Source organism: Phoenix dactylifera, unplaced genomic scaffold (genome assembly GCF_009389715.1).
Source record: "Phoenix dactylifera cultivar Barhee BC4 unplaced genomic scaffold, palm_55x_up_171113_PBpolish2nd_filt_p 000554F, whole genome shotgun sequence".
Lineage (NCBI taxonomy): Eukaryota > Viridiplantae > Streptophyta > Magnoliopsida > Arecales > Arecaceae > Phoenix > Phoenix dactylifera.
This window is the reverse complement of record NW_024067961.1, coordinates 236,322-254,213: the sequence shown is the minus strand read 5'-3', so window position 1 is coordinate 254,213 and position 17,892 is coordinate 236,322. Positions and strand designations below refer to the sequence as shown.

At 39.5% G+C, this 17,892-nt stretch overlaps 1 protein-coding gene across 5 annotated transcripts in view; it reads left to right on the top strand.

Moving 5' to 3' along the window:
• LOC103708382 (ELMO domain-containing protein A) overlaps positions 1-17,468 on the top strand; it is a 71,819-nt gene extending 54,351 nt beyond the window's left edge. For 2 of the 5 annotated variants that reach the window (XM_039119453.1, XM_039119456.1), the window contains exons 5-10: positions 6,119-6,173; positions 6,367-6,487; positions 15,921-15,968; positions 16,072-16,166; positions 16,269-16,395; positions 16,968-17,468. In XM_039119453.1, the coding sequence (XP_038975381.1) occupies positions 6,119-6,173; positions 6,367-6,487; positions 15,921-15,968; positions 16,072-16,166; positions 16,269-16,370 (421 nt within the window). In that variant the 3' untranslated portion in view covers positions 16,371-16,395; positions 16,968-17,468. The remainder of the gene's footprint in view (positions 1-6,118; positions 6,174-6,366; positions 6,488-15,920; positions 15,969-16,071; positions 16,167-16,268; positions 16,396-16,967) is intronic. The other 3 variants (XM_039119457.1, XM_039119455.1, XM_039119454.1) reach the window with 3 other exon arrangements.
• The last annotated feature ends 424 nt before the right edge of the window (positions 17,469-17,892 follow it).

The window sequence follows — 17,892 nt, the reverse complement described above, 5'->3', positions numbered from 1 at the left end:
CTTAAGCATACGAATATGGATACGGTGCATTGGATTTTGCTTCCGCCATATTCGAATGGCCCCTACACATTCAGAAAGACACCTCTCAGACTCCGGTGAGCGAGAGATCCGACAGTTCTTATAACTTGGGCGCGCGTTCCTTCTAATTGGGGTTGATCTGCCTCCTCCTGACTATACTATAATCCGAATATCTACGAGAGCCATCGGTACTCGCCCGATTTTAGATATCCGAGAGTACTTTAAATGTATGTAAATGATTGTATCTTAATTTGAAGATATTTTATGTGTATCGTTTTATCATTTGTAATTATAATCATTTAGAACGGACTAAAGTAAAAAGATGCATCATCTATCTTTTAACCCTAAACTAAATATAGAAACATCAAAAATCATTAAAAAAACGATAAAAAACATCAAACTTCACTAATTTCACAAAATAAGATCCACAGAGAAAGAACTCAAGAAAAAAAAACCACCGAAACTTAAACCCAACTATTCAACCGGGACCGGTATGGGACCAGACCGGGACTGATACGTACTGGTCCGGGCCACCATCGGTACGCTGATGGTATCAGGTATGGCGGATCTTGTTTAGGACATTATAGCTTTCCTTGGGTTGGAGAAATTATCGCAAGAAGTTTAATTGTATCAAGAGCACAAAAAATTGGTGTTTCTTATTGGGAAACTTTCTTTGTGGGGGAAGTATTTACTGGTTTCTAGGAAAATATGTTGTTCTTGCAAAAACAATTAGGGGTTTCAATTTGATCCTTTTCCAGAGAATTAGATGGTCTTCTCATGCAGGCCATTTATTTATTTTGATGGTAACATTGATGAAGCTACCACGAAAGCTCATGAACTTAGAAGTGGAGGGAAAATTTAAGAAATGGCCTTAAATTTTTGTGTTTTTGACTTTTAATCAAATTATTTAGAAGTGAAAGAAATTCATTTTATCTGCTAATAGTGGCTAAAGTGCATATTACCAAACCACGCCCCTATTTCCATGGTTGTATGTATAGTCTTTTGAGAATATGTCTCAACGACCCTTGATTTTTGTTTCACAACTTGTAATCAGATTTTTTTTTATGGAAAAAATTTCAGTTGCTACAATTATATGATCTATCCACCTAATCTATAGTGATTGTTTCTGGGATCTTAACAATTATGAAGCAATAAGTTGGTTATAATTTATATGGTTACTAAATTCATAGTAAGGGTAGTCTTTTTTATTTTTTGAATCTCAAAAACTAGAAGCAAAAATTAACTGAAGAGCAAAGGGTAATTAGCAACTCTTTACCTTGCTACCAAGAGGGCTTCATTTTCATCGGTATCTACCAGGCTTCTTTGAAGCGAGCTGGACCAAGGACTCACCAACTAGCTGGAGTTGGTCTCCTCGAAGTCTATTAACCGAAGCACATGCAAAAATCTACCACGCGAAAATATTTTGAGAGCTAACATGGGTTAACACGCACTCAAGAGAATAGACATTCATTCATGATGAATTCTAAGGTCACAAGGAGCATTTATATCTTTCTAGTGCCCCTTACATTTAGCAGGACTGTGTGGGTAAACTCTAGAAATTGACTAGGCCTTGAGTAACTTGCAACTAAAGCTTGTAGAACGATTCCCAATGTTATAAGGGTACTTTTGGATGCAAAAATCCTTTGGAGATTACTGGAAAAGTATAGAAAAGGAGGACAAGACCTTCACATGATTTTATTTATTTAAAGAAAGCATGTGATAAGAGTCTTAGAGAAGTCTTATGGTGGGAGTTAGGAAAGAAAGGAGCTTCTATAGATATATTAATCTGTTGAAGGATATGTATGATGAAGTGATTACTAGTGTGTTAAACTATTGATTGTAATATAAATGAGTTTCCAATTGTAATAGGTTTATACCAAGGATTTGCTCTATGTCCTTATCTTGTTGCACTAGTTATGGATGAGCTTATTAGACATATTTAGGATGATATTCCTTGGTGCATGTTATTTACAGATAATAGGTCTTAATGGATGAAACCAAAGTTGGGTTAAATGCATCAAAGATAAAGAACAAATTTTTGGTTAAGAGGACAAGATTAAAGAATTCGGATTTGGATCCTCCAATAAAAACAATTCTCTAAAATAAATATTAAATGCTGGGATTTGAATTCAGGGACTTTTTGACTCATGTTTCTAAGTGCTCAACCACCAGATAATTGATATTTTATGTTCATATTTTATTTTATTTATTCATATGAGTTTGAATAATTAAATGAAATTTGATGCATATCATGATAATTTATATTTTGATCATGTTTTTAAAATAAATCCTTTTTCTTGGGATAAAAAATAAAAATGAATATGCTTTATTTTATTTTATGTGATATAACCTGTTAATGAAAAAAGTCTAGAAGGTGTTGATTCTCTCATACTCACAATCATGGAAGTTGCACATGTGAATTCAAAGTGATCAACAAATTGGTTAATATTTCAATATTGATTCAGTTATTTAGTCACTATGAAATAATTTGAAGTATTTATTAAATATGAAAATATTTATCATTCAGTTAAATTAATTAAATTCTAAATATATGCATAATAATAATATAATAATAAATAAATATAAGAAATATAAATAAAATAAAAATATAATACAATAATATTAAATAAGTATAATAGTTATTATCTAATATTATGTAATAATATGGTAATATAATAAAATATTAATAAATGTCATATGAAATAATTTTGAAAATTAGGTTACAATAAATTTTGATTCTATATAAAATACCAATTGATTCAAAACTTTATTGTATAAATATTTAAAATATTAGTAAATTATACATGTTCCTACTTTTATATAAGATTTTCATACAAAATCCTAAAAAATATATAATTTATAATTATTTTATTATGCTATAATTACAAAGTAATAATGGTATTTTTTAAAAAATTTAATAATATTTTTATACAATTTTTATTTAAAAAAATTTGATTTTTAATATTTTTAATATGAACATGGTCAAACTAGTGACCTAAACGACCAGGTGAGTCTTGACATAGGTATAATAACTATGGCTTAGATCCTTAGTTGCTTGTATCATGTGCTATCTGCATAGTAAATTATGTCCCATCCTTATAATTATATAATGATGTTTATTTTCATCATGGAATTTTGCTAAAATTCGATTTATCTTTGAACTGTATTTAACTTATATCCGTATTTAAATAAAAAAATATAGATTTAACTAATATCCGACTTGTATGCATGTCCATTCAACACAAATATGGATATGCTTAGTATCCAATTCGTTATTTATAGCCGATCACAACAAATATGGATATGCTTAATAGTCGATTCGTATTCGTATATGCTTAGAACAAATATGGCTACTAACTTTGGTATCTATTTAATATTTATATCTGTATTTGTATTCGTGAAAAAGATATGGATAAAATATGCATATGCTAGTATCCGATCCGTTTTTGCCCTAGCAATTTGTTACAACTCAAAACCTCACCTAGAGTAGGCTAGGTAGAAGGTATTAAATTAGGGTCCTTTGGGCTACTTAAATATCCAAAGCCTCCCCAATGTACAATGGATGTGGGACTCAACACATGTAGCATGAGTCCTCACATACTCTCCACTGTTGAAGCCTTGATGTCTTTACCAAGAAAGGGTCCATCAAAACAAAAGCTCCACAAGTAGCTAATGGTCAGTTCCAGAAATGGCTCATGCTTTAGTGTTTCCTAGTACACGAGGGCCATGAGTCAGGTTGGCTTTAATACCACACCACTGTTGAAGCTCTGTCATCTTTGCCAAGAAAGGGTCCATCAAAATAAAAGCACCACAGGCATATAATGGTCAATTCCAAAAATGGCTCATGCTACGGTATTTCTTAGTCCACGAGGGCCATGAGTTAGTTTGGCTTTAATACCATTTGGAATGACCCAATGCCTCCCCTAGAATGGGTAGCCATAAAGCTTTTATTTGGAGTCCTTTGCCTTGCTTATGCATGTTGTTGCATAACAAGGAGGATGGACCTTTTAATTAGATTAGTACTTCAAACTAATATGTATTCAATGCAAAACTCATAAATGTGCTAATCTACACACAAGAAGTAAAAAAAGTGTCCACATAAGTTCTAGACATGGAGTTCACTTGGAATTTGTCAAGAATCTGATATAGCATAACTATGTGTGACTTGGTCGTGCTTAGTAGTTTGAATAATTGGGTGGGCTTCACAAACATGCCAATTCAATGACTGTCAATCTTAGCATGCATAGTCTACACACCGAGCACCTCATTTTTGTTAGTTTCTGTGTGTTTTTTTCATCATTGCATAGTCGTAAAGACATCATTATAAAATGTTGTCACTTCACAAAAAAGCTCGAAAATTAGAACCCCAAAATTAAATTCTCCTCAGTAATGTCTATCATAACACAGTTCTCAACATTTATGCTAGATTGTGCAACACAAATAATTATTTGGTGCTCTTCTGAGATTCTACTTAAGATTGATTCATGCCATGGACATAATTAAGAATAATAACTCAGATGAGGTGCAACCAAGCTGGGATAAATGTAGGATTTTGGTAATTCTTTAGTCACTAAAAGAATGCTTCAGAAGCTTTCAAGATTGGCTTGATGAGCTGCAATCATGAGGAACATATACTGAGGCAATAAATGAATTGAAAAGAGTAAATAACTCAGATGGATGATATAGGGCTGATTGCAAGTGAGAATAATGTACATAGATTCATATCAGAATCCAACATGTTTTTGATAAATGACAGTCAAGCGTGTTAAGATCTGAAAACAATAAAAATTTGCAGAAAGGATTATACAGGATAAAGTGTCCATCATTCATAAAGGGTGATTGGGAGAGGAAGAAGGAAATAATTTTATTTTGAAAATTGCTTCGCCACACCACTCCATTTCCCACTTCAGCCACTGCCATGCAGTGATTGGTGGGGATGCTACATGGGACCCGCCTGTCACCCCATGTACTGCACCCATTCCCAACTGCCATGGGAAACTAGTGCTCTCTGTGGGGAGTAGTGGTGCTGGGAGGCAACTCTTTTATTTCTTATCAAAGTGGTCTAATATTAAAGCGGTAAGTCGTTTCAAAAATGCAAATAACTCCGATTATATAGACATCGGACGTCTATTGAGATGAAATGGCTGTGGCTAATATTACAGGACAAAAGTGCAGAGCCAGATAAAAAGAAAATTGGGGCAGCTTAATGGACAGCCCTTCTTTCTTTTCATTCTTTTGTTTTCTTCTTTCCCTTTTTTCTCCTTTCATTTCTTTTGCTTTATGCTCTCTGTATGTCTTTTGGTGGACTATTTCTCCATATCTACCAAGTCTTCTATGCAACTTCTCATACTCACTAGCCTCTTAAGGCATGGAATGGATCAGGGCATCTCACCTTGGGAATGACCCAACACAAGTAGCTAGCCTTTTAGCCACTGTGGTATAATTTTCTGCCAACATAGATTGAATAACAGCCATTTTTTTTATTAAAAAAAAAGACAATGGTAACCTCTTTCTCTCTCTCTCTCTCCTTATCTTTCTCATGCAAAGCAAATGCTTACAGCAATTTTCACTCCTCTCTAGAAACCCTGATTTATAAGTCATGAACTGGTGAGGTGCTTGAACAAGTACAGTTGGTAACATCTTTGGTTGTTTGTGCCAGTGACCTTCACCCGCTTTTGGCTGGGCTTCATCTAATCCTAGTTCTCAAAAAAGAAAAGAGTCATGAACTTGTATCTCTAGCACTGGAAGTTGTATACTAGATTCATGGTTCCCTCTTGATTGACATAATCGCTACTTGGAAAGCTGTAATTTGTTTCTCTGGGATTCAAGTTATATGCTAGTTTCATGATTCTCATCTATATAGCTATGAAAAAACTAATACTATTATCTATCTAAACTACTACTTTTCTGAGCTTCAGAGTATAAGTTAGTGATAGTACTTTTAATTTCTGTTTCATGTTCTTGCAATTAAATCTGGACTATATGCTATATGCTTACTTTTGACTTGTGTAGTATTGCTCTTCATTTTTAAAGTGAGACTAGTCATACTCGTCCCATTATGAATCTGTGAAGGGTCACTAAGTTCAGCTTCTCTCTTCAGGGGCTGTGGATTTGTTTCACTTGAGAATCTATTATTTTATGCCAGGACCTATCCGGTATGCAAAACTGCTTTCACTAGGCCTCTCATAAATCTTTTCTTAATCTAAAAAAAAAAAAAAAACCTAACTCTGTTTTATGAGTGTTAATGGTGGAAGTAAGACACTTCCCCATAAAGAAACATTTAATTCAAAGTGAGAAAATGCCATGTTATCGATGTTTGCTGATATTTATTGTATTTTCAACATAAAGGCTTCTTTTCAAAGGTTACTATTCAAGCAAGATGGAATGCGAGCCACATGGGAATACCCCTTTGCTGTTGCCGGTGTTAATGTTTCATTCATGTTGATTCAGATGCTGGAATTGCAGTCAGGTCAGCAGATAAGCATGTAGTTTGCCATTAGAAATGATGGTGTTTACTGTTTAGATTACCATGAGGTTGATCCCGCACAATATAATGATCCCACCTTTCAAAAATATCATGTTGAAACTAGAGTGAATAAACATTCCATTGTCCAACAGATTACAAGAAAATTGCCATCCACTCTTTAGCTAAAGCTTTTAAAGCTAAATTAAATATTCTAAAAGAGTGCGTCTCACTCTCAAAGCAGAATGGTTATTCGTATGTCCCATTTTCAAAAAAAATAAATAGATAAATAAATAAAATCTGGTACAATTCCCAGAGGCGGAAGCCTCATGGCATACTTTCTATCACCTCTCCTTAAGTTGTAAGCTTGCTACACCACAAGGTTAGCTGTTTAATACCATGGTAGGACACTCCATTTTCTGAAAGCTAGCCATGTCTTGTCATGTCCAAGTCTCCAGGAATGTCAGTACTCTATAATTCCTAAAAAACTAATTTCTGTGCCACAGATCACTGGAGTCCACTGCAGCAAACTTAATTGGTAGTACCAAGGTTTTAAATTTCGTGGTTTGTGGTGGTTCTATTTTTTCCATGGTAGGATGTGCCACTGTTCTGCTCTATTCCGACACTTGGAATAGTGAATGTCCAAGACGTGCCGATTAGGATGCTATGACAATAGCGGGACTGATGCCAGACAGCAGGGAAGGGAAAGGAGAAAGAGAGGAGGGAGGAGGGAGGAGGGAAGGAGAACTAGGCTTCATGCCTAGCCCTAGCTCATGGTTTCACACCAAGGCTAAAGAAAGGGAACCAGATGATGGTGTGTGTGCAGAGGGCTAAGCATGAATTTCAGAAATTTTATGCGGAAAGAACGAGTTAAACATTTTAACCCAAAACATGCTTGATATTTTAAATATTTTGACTCTGGTACCAGTCGAAGACAATCTTCAACTGCACATCACATGTGGCACGGGCTCAGTCCCAATACATAGGGTGACACCCGCGCGTGCCTATCAAAGCACTCATCACATAAGCCCCCGGGTGGAGAGCTATGCTTCGTCACACGATCACGCGTGAGAGTTTCCGAAAATCGGATAGTCTCCACTAATCCTTTGCTTTGACACCAAATATCACAAAGCCCTCAGATCCCGAGGATTGTGTGATTCAAATAAATATGTATAAATCACAACTTCTTGTGATTTGAAGATTGAGATCATATCTCAACCGTAAAAGAGATCAGATCTCTTACCTTTAGAAGGAGGTTCCTTCAAGGATGCTTCGCAGCCGCACAAGCGTCCGGCCTCAATGACTCGTCCACGCGAAGCTCCGGAATGATCAACTTTTCGGGGAGTGCTAGCTTGCAGGGAGGCAGAAGGTTGGCTGAAAGGGAGAAGAAGGAAGAAGATGGACCTTCATAGCACAAGAACTCCTTGGGCTTTCACCTTTAGAGCTTCTCTCCTCTCACTCTCCTTCTCTGGTGCTCTTGATGTCTAAAGAAGAAGGAAGAAGGGTGGCCAATTTACAGGCCAAGAAGAGGGTGAGGTGTCCTACTAGGACACATATCACACATGCAAGGAAAAGATGTCTTGCTCCGCCACGTGTCACGCATACAAAGGGGTGAGGTGGCCTGGAGGGCAATGTCATGGATGACCTCATGAGGCAGATGAGGTCATGGATGACATCAGGAGTGTGAGGTGTCCAGGTCCGCCACATATCACACATGCAAGAAAAAAAGGTGTTTTGCTCCGCCACGTGTCACGCATGCAAAGGGGTGAGGTGGCCTGGAGGGCGATGTCATGGATGACCTCATGAGGCAAATGAGGTCATGGATGACATCAGGAGGAGTGTGAGGTGTCCAGACCCGCCACATGTCACACACAAGCAAAAGAGGTGTCCTGCTCCGCCACGTGTCACGCATGCAAAGGGGTGAGGTGGCCGGGATGTGGATCCCATAAATGCAGGACGTGGGTTCCACATACAGTATGTGGGTCCCACCTAGGCAAGATGTGGGTCCCACATACAGTATGTGGGTCCCACAAAGGGAAGGAAGTCCTAGTCATACTAGGATCATAATTGATTTCAATCCAATTTGACTCAAGCTAAATCTGATTTGGTTGGAGCAAATTAGACATTTTCACCAAACCAATTTTGGTGTCAATTACGGTTTTACCAATTTCAAATCATATTTGAATTTGGTCAAGCCCAATCTCTATTACTCAATCAAATTGAGTCTAATCAGTGATCCAATCACCAATTAACTTCTCCAAGCAACAATTGCTTAGGGCAATCAGTCAATCACATTGACTATTTTACCTCTAGACGATTCTCAATCGTCAATCAGCCATTTGATCAATCCAAAAACTTCTAAGCGTGTGACCTCACAGATTCGAACCTAAGCCGGTAGTACAAGAACACTTCCTGCACTAATCAAAGTAACCATCTAGCAATGGGATCCGACGACCGGATAGGCCGAATAGATGCAAAGCAACATTCTAGAACCTATGAACTATGGTTACCGCATAATTCATCCTCTTGACCAGAAAATGCCCAGGGTGGGTTCAGAGTCTGTCTACCCTGAAACAATCCATCCGAAAATATGTTTCAATTCAATAAGTCAAGTGATAGTGATTTGACTTTTCCTGGCCAGGGTACTACTTAATTGAAGACACAAGGCATTCACCCTTATTTCTAAGGGAGGTCAATCCCATCTTGATCTGCAACTGACTACCACAAGTACTTGACTGGATCCAGAAATCTTCCGTCGCTGGATTAGAAATCCAGGTAGTTCGGCACCAAAGTACAGTGAGTTGCTTGCAAGCCACCGGTTGCAATCTCAGGTCTAAAGGATACATATACCCATATCCACTCGGAACAACTCTTGACAAGAGAGTCCGTCAATTGGTCACGTTCAGTGAACGTACACTACCATTCACCTGTATATCATACTAGTATCTCTATACTCTTTGTTTGGAAGACAACCAACAAATGTGATACACAATGACCTACGCCCGATAATACTATCATCCTATTAATAGTATATCATACGGTCATGAACATTTAAGGACCTGTGTGACAAAATCATATTTCATTACACAAAGCAATCCTAAGGACTTCATCACATCGGAGTTTGTGAAGATGTTCTGGTGATGAATAAATACCATGTTATTTATAATTGATTCAAATACATTTTTCAATCAACAATTGATTGGATTTAGGACACAATTCCCAACACCATAAATTTTATTCGTAGCATACTCCATACGATGTATGGTCCAACATATTTATAAAACTCAAAAAATGCAAAGACCCTCTAAAAAGAAACTAATCTCACAAAGATCCTCAAAAATAACAAAATACCAAAATAAGCCCAAAGGCTATCAAATAACAAAATATCCTAATAAGTCCAAAGATTATCAAATAAAATAAAATTATTCCAACCATAATAAAATTGGTTGAACCATCTTCCTACGGCAGCTGTAGACCCGAGTGATGGGCGATCTGGCACTAGTGTCTGCACCAGCTTTTTTTGGATGGAAAGAAGTCGACCTCGATGAACGTGGCTCGGTATAGCTTTAGTAGTACTCCAACAGGTCCGAGTCAATCTGCTGAAGCCCGTCTTGCGTGATCCAAGTGGAGTCGGACTCTGATCGTCCTCGCCAATGAACCAAGAAGCGTTGGATGCCTCAATCACTGGTAAAAATTGTCTGATCGTCTAAAATAGCATCAATGTGCTCTTTTTGTGCTCGTTGGAGGGGTAAAAGAGTCGAAGCTGGTATGGGAGCAAGAATAGGGAAATCATCGGGCTCAGAAGAGGGCTCAGCAAAAGGGTCATCGAGGATTGTTGGTGGGCCCTTGTAAGCAACCAAATCTTCAACACTAAAAGTTGGGCTAATACCAAAATCAGATGGGAGATCAATGACATAGGCGTTAGTACTAATCCTGTGCAACACTCTAAATGGCCCAGCACTATGAGCCTGCAATTTCTTAACGGATTCAGGAGAAAACTATACAGGCCAAATACGGATCATTACATAATCTCCAGTTTGAAACTCCTTATCATGCCTGTGGAAATTAGCTTGCAGTTTATAGTAAGCATTACTTGCATGAATGTGCTTGTGGATTTTCGGATGCAACTCATGAATGCGTTGTGCAAATGCATGTTCAGACTCAGAAATTCTAACATGGAGTGGCATGGGTAAAAAATTTAGAGGTTTCCTAGCTATGTAATCTGCACTATCAAAAATGGACTCATGCCTATGGACCTATCGATTGAATTATGGGGGTGAACTTCTTTGACAAGTAGAGCAAACACCAAAGATTCGTTGAACACTTTCAGCTTAAATTCAGCGGGACATGGGATGTAGAGATCCTTGCTCTTTGACACTTCTCTTTTCTTGTTCTTGTCAGGTGCCTGGGCCGCAAAGGATTGAGTTTAATCGTTTTGCCCTCGAACACGAAAAAACAAGAGTTGGATCGACCATAGATGGTGATATCAAGGTCGAACAACCAAGGTCTCCCTAAAATTAGGTGTCCCACACCCATTGGGATTACATCACACCATATGGTGTCTTTATAAGAAAGGATATGAATGGGCACAAGACATCTTTTTTTGATGTGATAGAAGATGTGTCTATCCAAGAGACCTTATAGGGTTGTAGTTGGGGAACAAGAGTCAAACCTAAGCGGAAGACGATGCTGGAGGATATTGCATTAATGCAACTCCCGCTATCGATGATGACTTTACAATCTTTCTCTCCACACTTAATATAAGTATAAAAAATCGAGTTTCTTCTCCAGTCATCAATTTCTTTGGGTTGTGCGAGGGCACATCTGACTACACTCATGGTGGACTGGTCAGACTCTCTCTGGAGGTGCAAATGATATAAGTGTAGTGTGGATGCACCCTAGGTAGTGCAACTTATAATCGACTGCTACAGGTGTAGACTGATTTCATAATAATTAATTAAGATGTGATTGATTAGACACTTCAGCAAATGCTCATCATCCCAAAAAATCATCATAGATATATGTGAACACAACAAAACATAATAAATAGCTTATTAATGAAGCTTAATCAATGAAACGTAACAAGTGCAGCAAACTCAAAATAACTACAGCAGAAAAAAAAAATTGCCAGTAAATTCGGGTTCCAAGAATGTAATAGATGGCAATGCTGGTAATGATGATGGGTAGAGATAATGATTGATGGATGAAGAAACGAGAGTTGGATAAAAGATGGTGATAGAACTAGTCAGATAATTACCTCTGCGAGTTTGGTCTCTCCAATCCAATAAGAATCTTCAGGCCGCGCTCCACCAAAGTATCGAAACGAAGGATGACGGGGTCAAAAAAGTGGCTCCAAGAAAAAATAGGTCAAGAAACAGGATGAAAGTAGAAGAAAAAAGGATTTCTCAGGGCTTCGCCCACGGTGGCACTCACATTTCTAGGTTTTTTTCTTCTTTTTAATGGATGTTGTCCCTTCTTTTTATAGGCGCCAAAATAGCTGAACAATCTTTCTAAAATTCTCGAAAATGGTCCCTATAACTTTTTCACTTGTTCTTATCCAACAACTTCCCAATAGCCCTTATCTTTTCCCCACTCATCCTTATCTTCCGTCCAACCGTCTATTACTGTTTCGTGAACAGTAACTCGGGTTGGGTTACTGTACACGTGAACCATAACTTTTTTTAAATTTTTTTTTGTTCTCTTTTCTAACTTCTCCCCTTCTTCCATACATTCAGCATGCACAATTCTATCTCCAAGACTTTCACCCATCCTCCTCCGTTCCTAAAGATGAGTGATGGCCGTGCGCATTGAAGAAAGGCCAAGGCTCAAGCAATTAAGTGTAGTGGTTTGTGGTTGGGTTAGGCTTTCTATCATATTTAGGTGGACTCTTTTTGCTTGGCAGTCCTAGTACATGACTCGACTGAAAATTCAAGCCTAAACATGGCTTTGGATGAAAAATACAGAAACAACAAAAAACATAAACTATGTACTCCTCATTAATGTCCTGAATGTCATCGATGTTTGGTTCATAGACTTGCTCCTCCAAGTCATCTGTATCACCTTTCTGCTCTTGCTGATCAATAACGAGAGATTTGTTAGCATATTGGGAGGCAACGTGACCAAAACCTTGACATTTGTAGTACTAAATTCTGAAATGTGGTTTGCGAGGCTCACCAAAGACTTCCTTGCCTTTGATGTCTTGGCTTGGGACATGGGCGGTAGAAGGGGTTTTAGGGGTAGAGGACCCCACGGAAGTTTTGGGCCCCAAAGAATGAGGATTAGTGGAAGTGCTCCGTCGTCAGAGCGCCTCACAAACATGGACTTGGAGACCTGCTCATACTTCTACACGAATGTATAAGCCTGGTCTAAAGTGGACATCTTTCGGAGGATAAGTTTCTTCCTGAGTTCATCATTGAGACCTCTACGGAACCGACTTAGGACCATCCTCTTATCTCAATCACATTACATTGCATCATGTATTCATCAAATTGGGCAATGTAGTCAGTAGCTGATCGGGTGCCTTGTCTCAAGTTGTTCCATTGGTCAAGGGATTATCTTGGTAGCTAAGGGGTAAGTATTTGTTCTTAAGTTTTTTTTTCATTTCTATCCAGTTAGTTATGGCAGGTTGACATCTCCTAGCCAAGAGCTATTTGATGTACTTCATTCTGGCAAACCGAATTTTCTTTTCTTCAAACAAATTATACCACTCAAAAAAGTGGTCCATTTCATGCAACCATCTGAAAAAACTTTTAGATCAAGGCGACCATCAAAGGTAGGGGCTTCAACCCGAATGCCTTTCATCACATCTTCATCATGGTCACGAGGCTCTCTGGGTTCGACACTGTGTCGATAATCCCTATCGACATTAGGGAATGGTCCTGGTCCTCTGTGACGAGGATAGGTTGGAGGGTGGCTTGGGAAAGGATTAGTGTCAAGGTGGCCCTATCAAACAGATCCTAGATGGTCTAGGGTTTCATCCTCGACCTCTGGGCCTTCCAAATGGGAGACACTACCTTCTTTAGATCTCATAATCCTCTGAAGGAAAGCCTCAACTGAGTCTAATTGGGCATTGACCTGGGTGGACACTGTGATCAAGTCTTGGACAACCCTTAGCAAGGCTTCAATGTTGGAATCCATGGCGAGCTGGGTCGAACTAGGAGACGACACGATCACTACGAAAGCGCATATAATGAGTGTGCAAAGTTGTGCGTGGCCCTACAATGCTAAGGCAGTGGGCAGACCTAATACATAAAAATGATGCCTAGAGCTCAATGTATATGCTCCATATAAACAAAAAGCTAATTCGTAGCAAATGAAATTAAGCAAGGGATCACGTAATAGGTGCAAGCCACTACAGAGTTTTTTTTCCAGGTTGTTTGGGGTGTATGTGTTGAATTCAAAATAAGATAAGTCAATAGAGCATACAAGAGTTCATCGATGCTGAATTTAGACGAACAAATAGATTTTCTAATAAGAGAAGATATATGATTTGTGCTGGGGCGACAACTAGAAGTGCGGTCATAGCAAGCGGGCTCTTCAATTGGCTCAATAAGACTTGATCATAGCAGCTCGGTGGACCTGAACTCGGCAGCTCTGAAAAAGATGTGGTGGGCCTGATGAAAGTAGCCCGTTTGCGTAGAAGAGAGGGGGCCTTTAGGCTGTGGGCCTGATGGGAAGTGGAAGGAGGGGCGATGGGCCTGGCAAGAGGGGAAGGTTGTGTGGGCCTGCTAAGAAGGGGGGAGGGGGGGTTGGCGGACTGGGCCGAGGTGAGGTGGTTGTGGCCTGATGGTGGATTGGGCCGGCAGGGCCAAAGGCTGTTTGCGAAGGCCTGATGAGGGGGGGGTGATGGGCCTGACTAAAAAGGGAAGAGGCGGGCTCATGATGGTATGAGGGGGGTTTGGTGAGATGCGGTCGGGCCCGAGCGCCTGATGAAAAGTGGGATTTTGGGGGAGGAGTCAACCGGGGGGGGGGGGGGCGGTGAAGTAGGGTTTGAAACCCTCTGATCTCGGAATAGAGAGGGGAAGAAGAAGAAAAGCGGCGGAACACTGAGCCGGGCGGGGTGCTTGGTGGTGGAAACCCGACGCCAAACCCTCGAAGGGGTTGGGGGGGTGAAGGGAGTGGTGGGGCTCGGGCGGCAGCAACGGCAGAGGCAGCAACGAAGGGGAGGCGGCAAGGGCGGAGGCAGTCGCGAAGGAAGAAGAATAGTGAAGAAGATGAACAGATTTTTTTTTTTTTGAAGAAGAAGAAGATGATGAACTTTTTGGGGGGCGAACAACTTGGGGCTCACGGAGCCTTGAAGCTTGGAGTGGGCAGTCGAGATCAGAGGGATTCTTGTTCACTGTGGAGGGAGAACAAGGGCGCTACTCTATTCAGCCCCTGTTTATCCAAAGGAACAAGGGCTTGGGTGTCCACAAAAGAGGATTGGGTGCTTGGGGATTGGACTACCATGACTCCTTCGTGGAGAGAACCGTGCAGGTGATCTATGCCTCCTTGGACTGCTCTCCTTCGGGGTGGGGCTCACAGGGGAGAACACACTGCCACGGTACGACAAGGCACGCACAATCAGATCGTGCAGACGGTCGTAAAGGGCGAGAAGATAAAGGTGTTCACGTACCTCAGGATGGGCCAAGAATAAGTGGAAAGAGAAACAACGAGATAGATCTAAGGCTTCAGGCTTATGAGGGAAACGACAAGACGGAACAATCTCGCTCTGATACCAATGCTGATGCCGGACAGTAGGGAAGGAAAAGGAGAAAGAGAGGAGAGAGGAGGGAGGAAGGAAGGAGAACTAGGCTTCACGCCTAGCCCTAGCTCAGGGTTTCACACTAAGGCTAAAGAAAGAGAACCAGAAATTTTATTCATAGCATACCCCATACGATATATGGTCCAACATATTTATAAGATCCAGAAAATGCAAAGATCCCCTAAAAAGAAACTAATCTCACAAAGACCCTCAAAAATAACAAGATACCAAAATAAGCCCAAAGGCTATCAAATAACAAAATATCCTAATAAGCTCAAAGGCTATCAAATAAAATAAAATCACTCAAACTACAATGAAACTGGCTGAACCATCCTCCTGCGGCAACTGTATATCTGAGTGGTGAGTGGTCTGGCACTGGTGTCCGCACCGGGGACGGTTCTATCCCAACATTTTGGATAGTACCCAATCCTAGTGTCCTTCCGAGACTTGAACCCCTTGGGTAGTACCATGTCACACTTGCTGGAGGAAGAGTTGTGTGCAAATTATTTTGCAATTTAAATGCTCTTGCTCTAATTTAGCTGACCATTGGACTGCCACATCAAATATAAGGAACATATAAAAAAAAAGGTTTCTCTCATTCTTGGTGTTGTTTATATTCATCTTTTATATGTTGAATTGCTTCTGTGCTATATGTTGTTGAATTAGTTCAGATATTGAAATCTTCCTCTTCCACAGAAAGACCCAAATCTCTGCCAGGAATCAACTTCATAAAAATTCTATCAGGTGATTCACAAGTTTCCAAATTTTTTTCCAGAAACAAAGTTATAAAAAAATATCTCTTTCTCACATGCTTTGATAACTTAATTCATCTTTGTGATGATTGTAGAAGATGAAGAAGCATTTGATGTTTTATATTGTATAGCATTTGAGATGGTGGATGCTCAGTGGCTTGCTATGCGTGCTTCCTACATGCAGTTTAAAGTATTCTCCCTCTCATCCAATATCTGACTCTGATTCTTTTATGCACCTGTGCTTTTACTGTCATTTACTTATCTGCGCACTTTTTGGTGATGCTTCATTTAGGAGGTTTTGGAAGCAACAAAGATCCAACTAGAGAGGGAACTCTCTTTGGAAGACATCCATCGAATTCAAGATCTACCAGCTTACAACCTTCTGTACAAATAGGTTCACCACAATCTAATTTTAAAAGGTAACTATTAATATTTCAAAATCTTTGATTAGATGACCTTTTGAGATTGAGGATTTTATAGGTACCTCAAATGAATTGTAGCATCACTCGACTCTTAAGGCATGATTTAAATATCTTTTGGTGACGCATTGTGGCCATCTAAAAAAATCTAAAATCTGCAGTTTCTCTTGATATACACTATGTTCATGCTGTTTAGGAGCTCAAGTCGGGATTTTTTTTTCAATGATTTTTACCTTGCTTTACATTGGAACTAAGTTTTCGATAGCAGGACATAGTTTTAATCTGCTTCATAGTTCAGAGGCATCAAGGTAGCTGAATTTTTTTCAATGTATTTTAAGGTGTGTAGATCAATGATTCCTTAATTTAAATTGTTTGGAACATACATCATAAGATTACTCATTCTTACATTTAACCATTGGTGAAGCAACCAGACAAGTCCCTGAAGTTCTATAGCAATGGAGATCAAAATGACCACCATTGACCGCTAGTAAAATCAATAGTTATTATTTTTATGACAATCTTGGAGATTTAAAATGAACTCATCGCATGATTCTTGCAATTCATGCAAGCAGGCTGTCTTGTAAACAATCCTCTGGAGCAATATCTATCAAATCCTCTTCAGTTCTCAATCTTCTAAAGCTCATTTATCATGTGGAAAACATGCCGCATGCCTAGAGATCAATGTTTGGTCCGTTGTTTGGCCCATACAGGAAGTTAGGCCGACCTGTTGCATGGCGCTTCACTGTTCCTGGTTGACTACCTACAAGAGACTACCTGCGGACTGTGGATCTCACTGTCCCTTTGGGGCGAAGCAACTCTGAGCTCATGCGGGATCTCGCTTCAACTCCATTTTGGGCCAGCCAAATACTCAAAACGTGCTCCTCTTCGGCTGAAGTGAAGCGGATGCCCAGTTTCGGTCATCCAAACGGCCCCTCAGTCTCTTTTTTTTAAATTATTTTTTGATTATTATTTTGCGCCTCTATTTTACCAAGAAAATGTATCTATGCATATGAAATCAAGAAAATTAGGAAAAGAAAAGCACTGAGGGCGATGTTGGTGTTTGTCTTCTGGTCTTTTTTACCCCGTTCCACCTCTGCGCTCGTTGATACAAAATCAAATCATCGGGTATGGTCTGTTAAGCTCATTATGTTCCGAATCCGCAACACCAACCCAGCGCCGAAGGGGCCAATTCTGATTAATGAATTTCAAGGACTACATCAAATGATGATCAACGGAATTTGAAGACTCTCGGGTTTCTTTTGGAAACTGGGTTCCAAAGAGTTTAACAAGAGCAAAGGACTTGATTTAACGTACTGAGTCGAGACAGGGCTTCCCGTTTGGGGGGTGTAGAGAGCAATTTAGGTGAGGGGGTGGGGAGGGTGGGGGGTAATTTAGAAATTTTTAATTTTTTAGGGGTGTCCTTAGCAAATGGGGGGGTGTAGAGAGTATTTAATTTTTTTTTAATTTTTGGGGGGTGTCCTGAGCAATAGGGGGGGT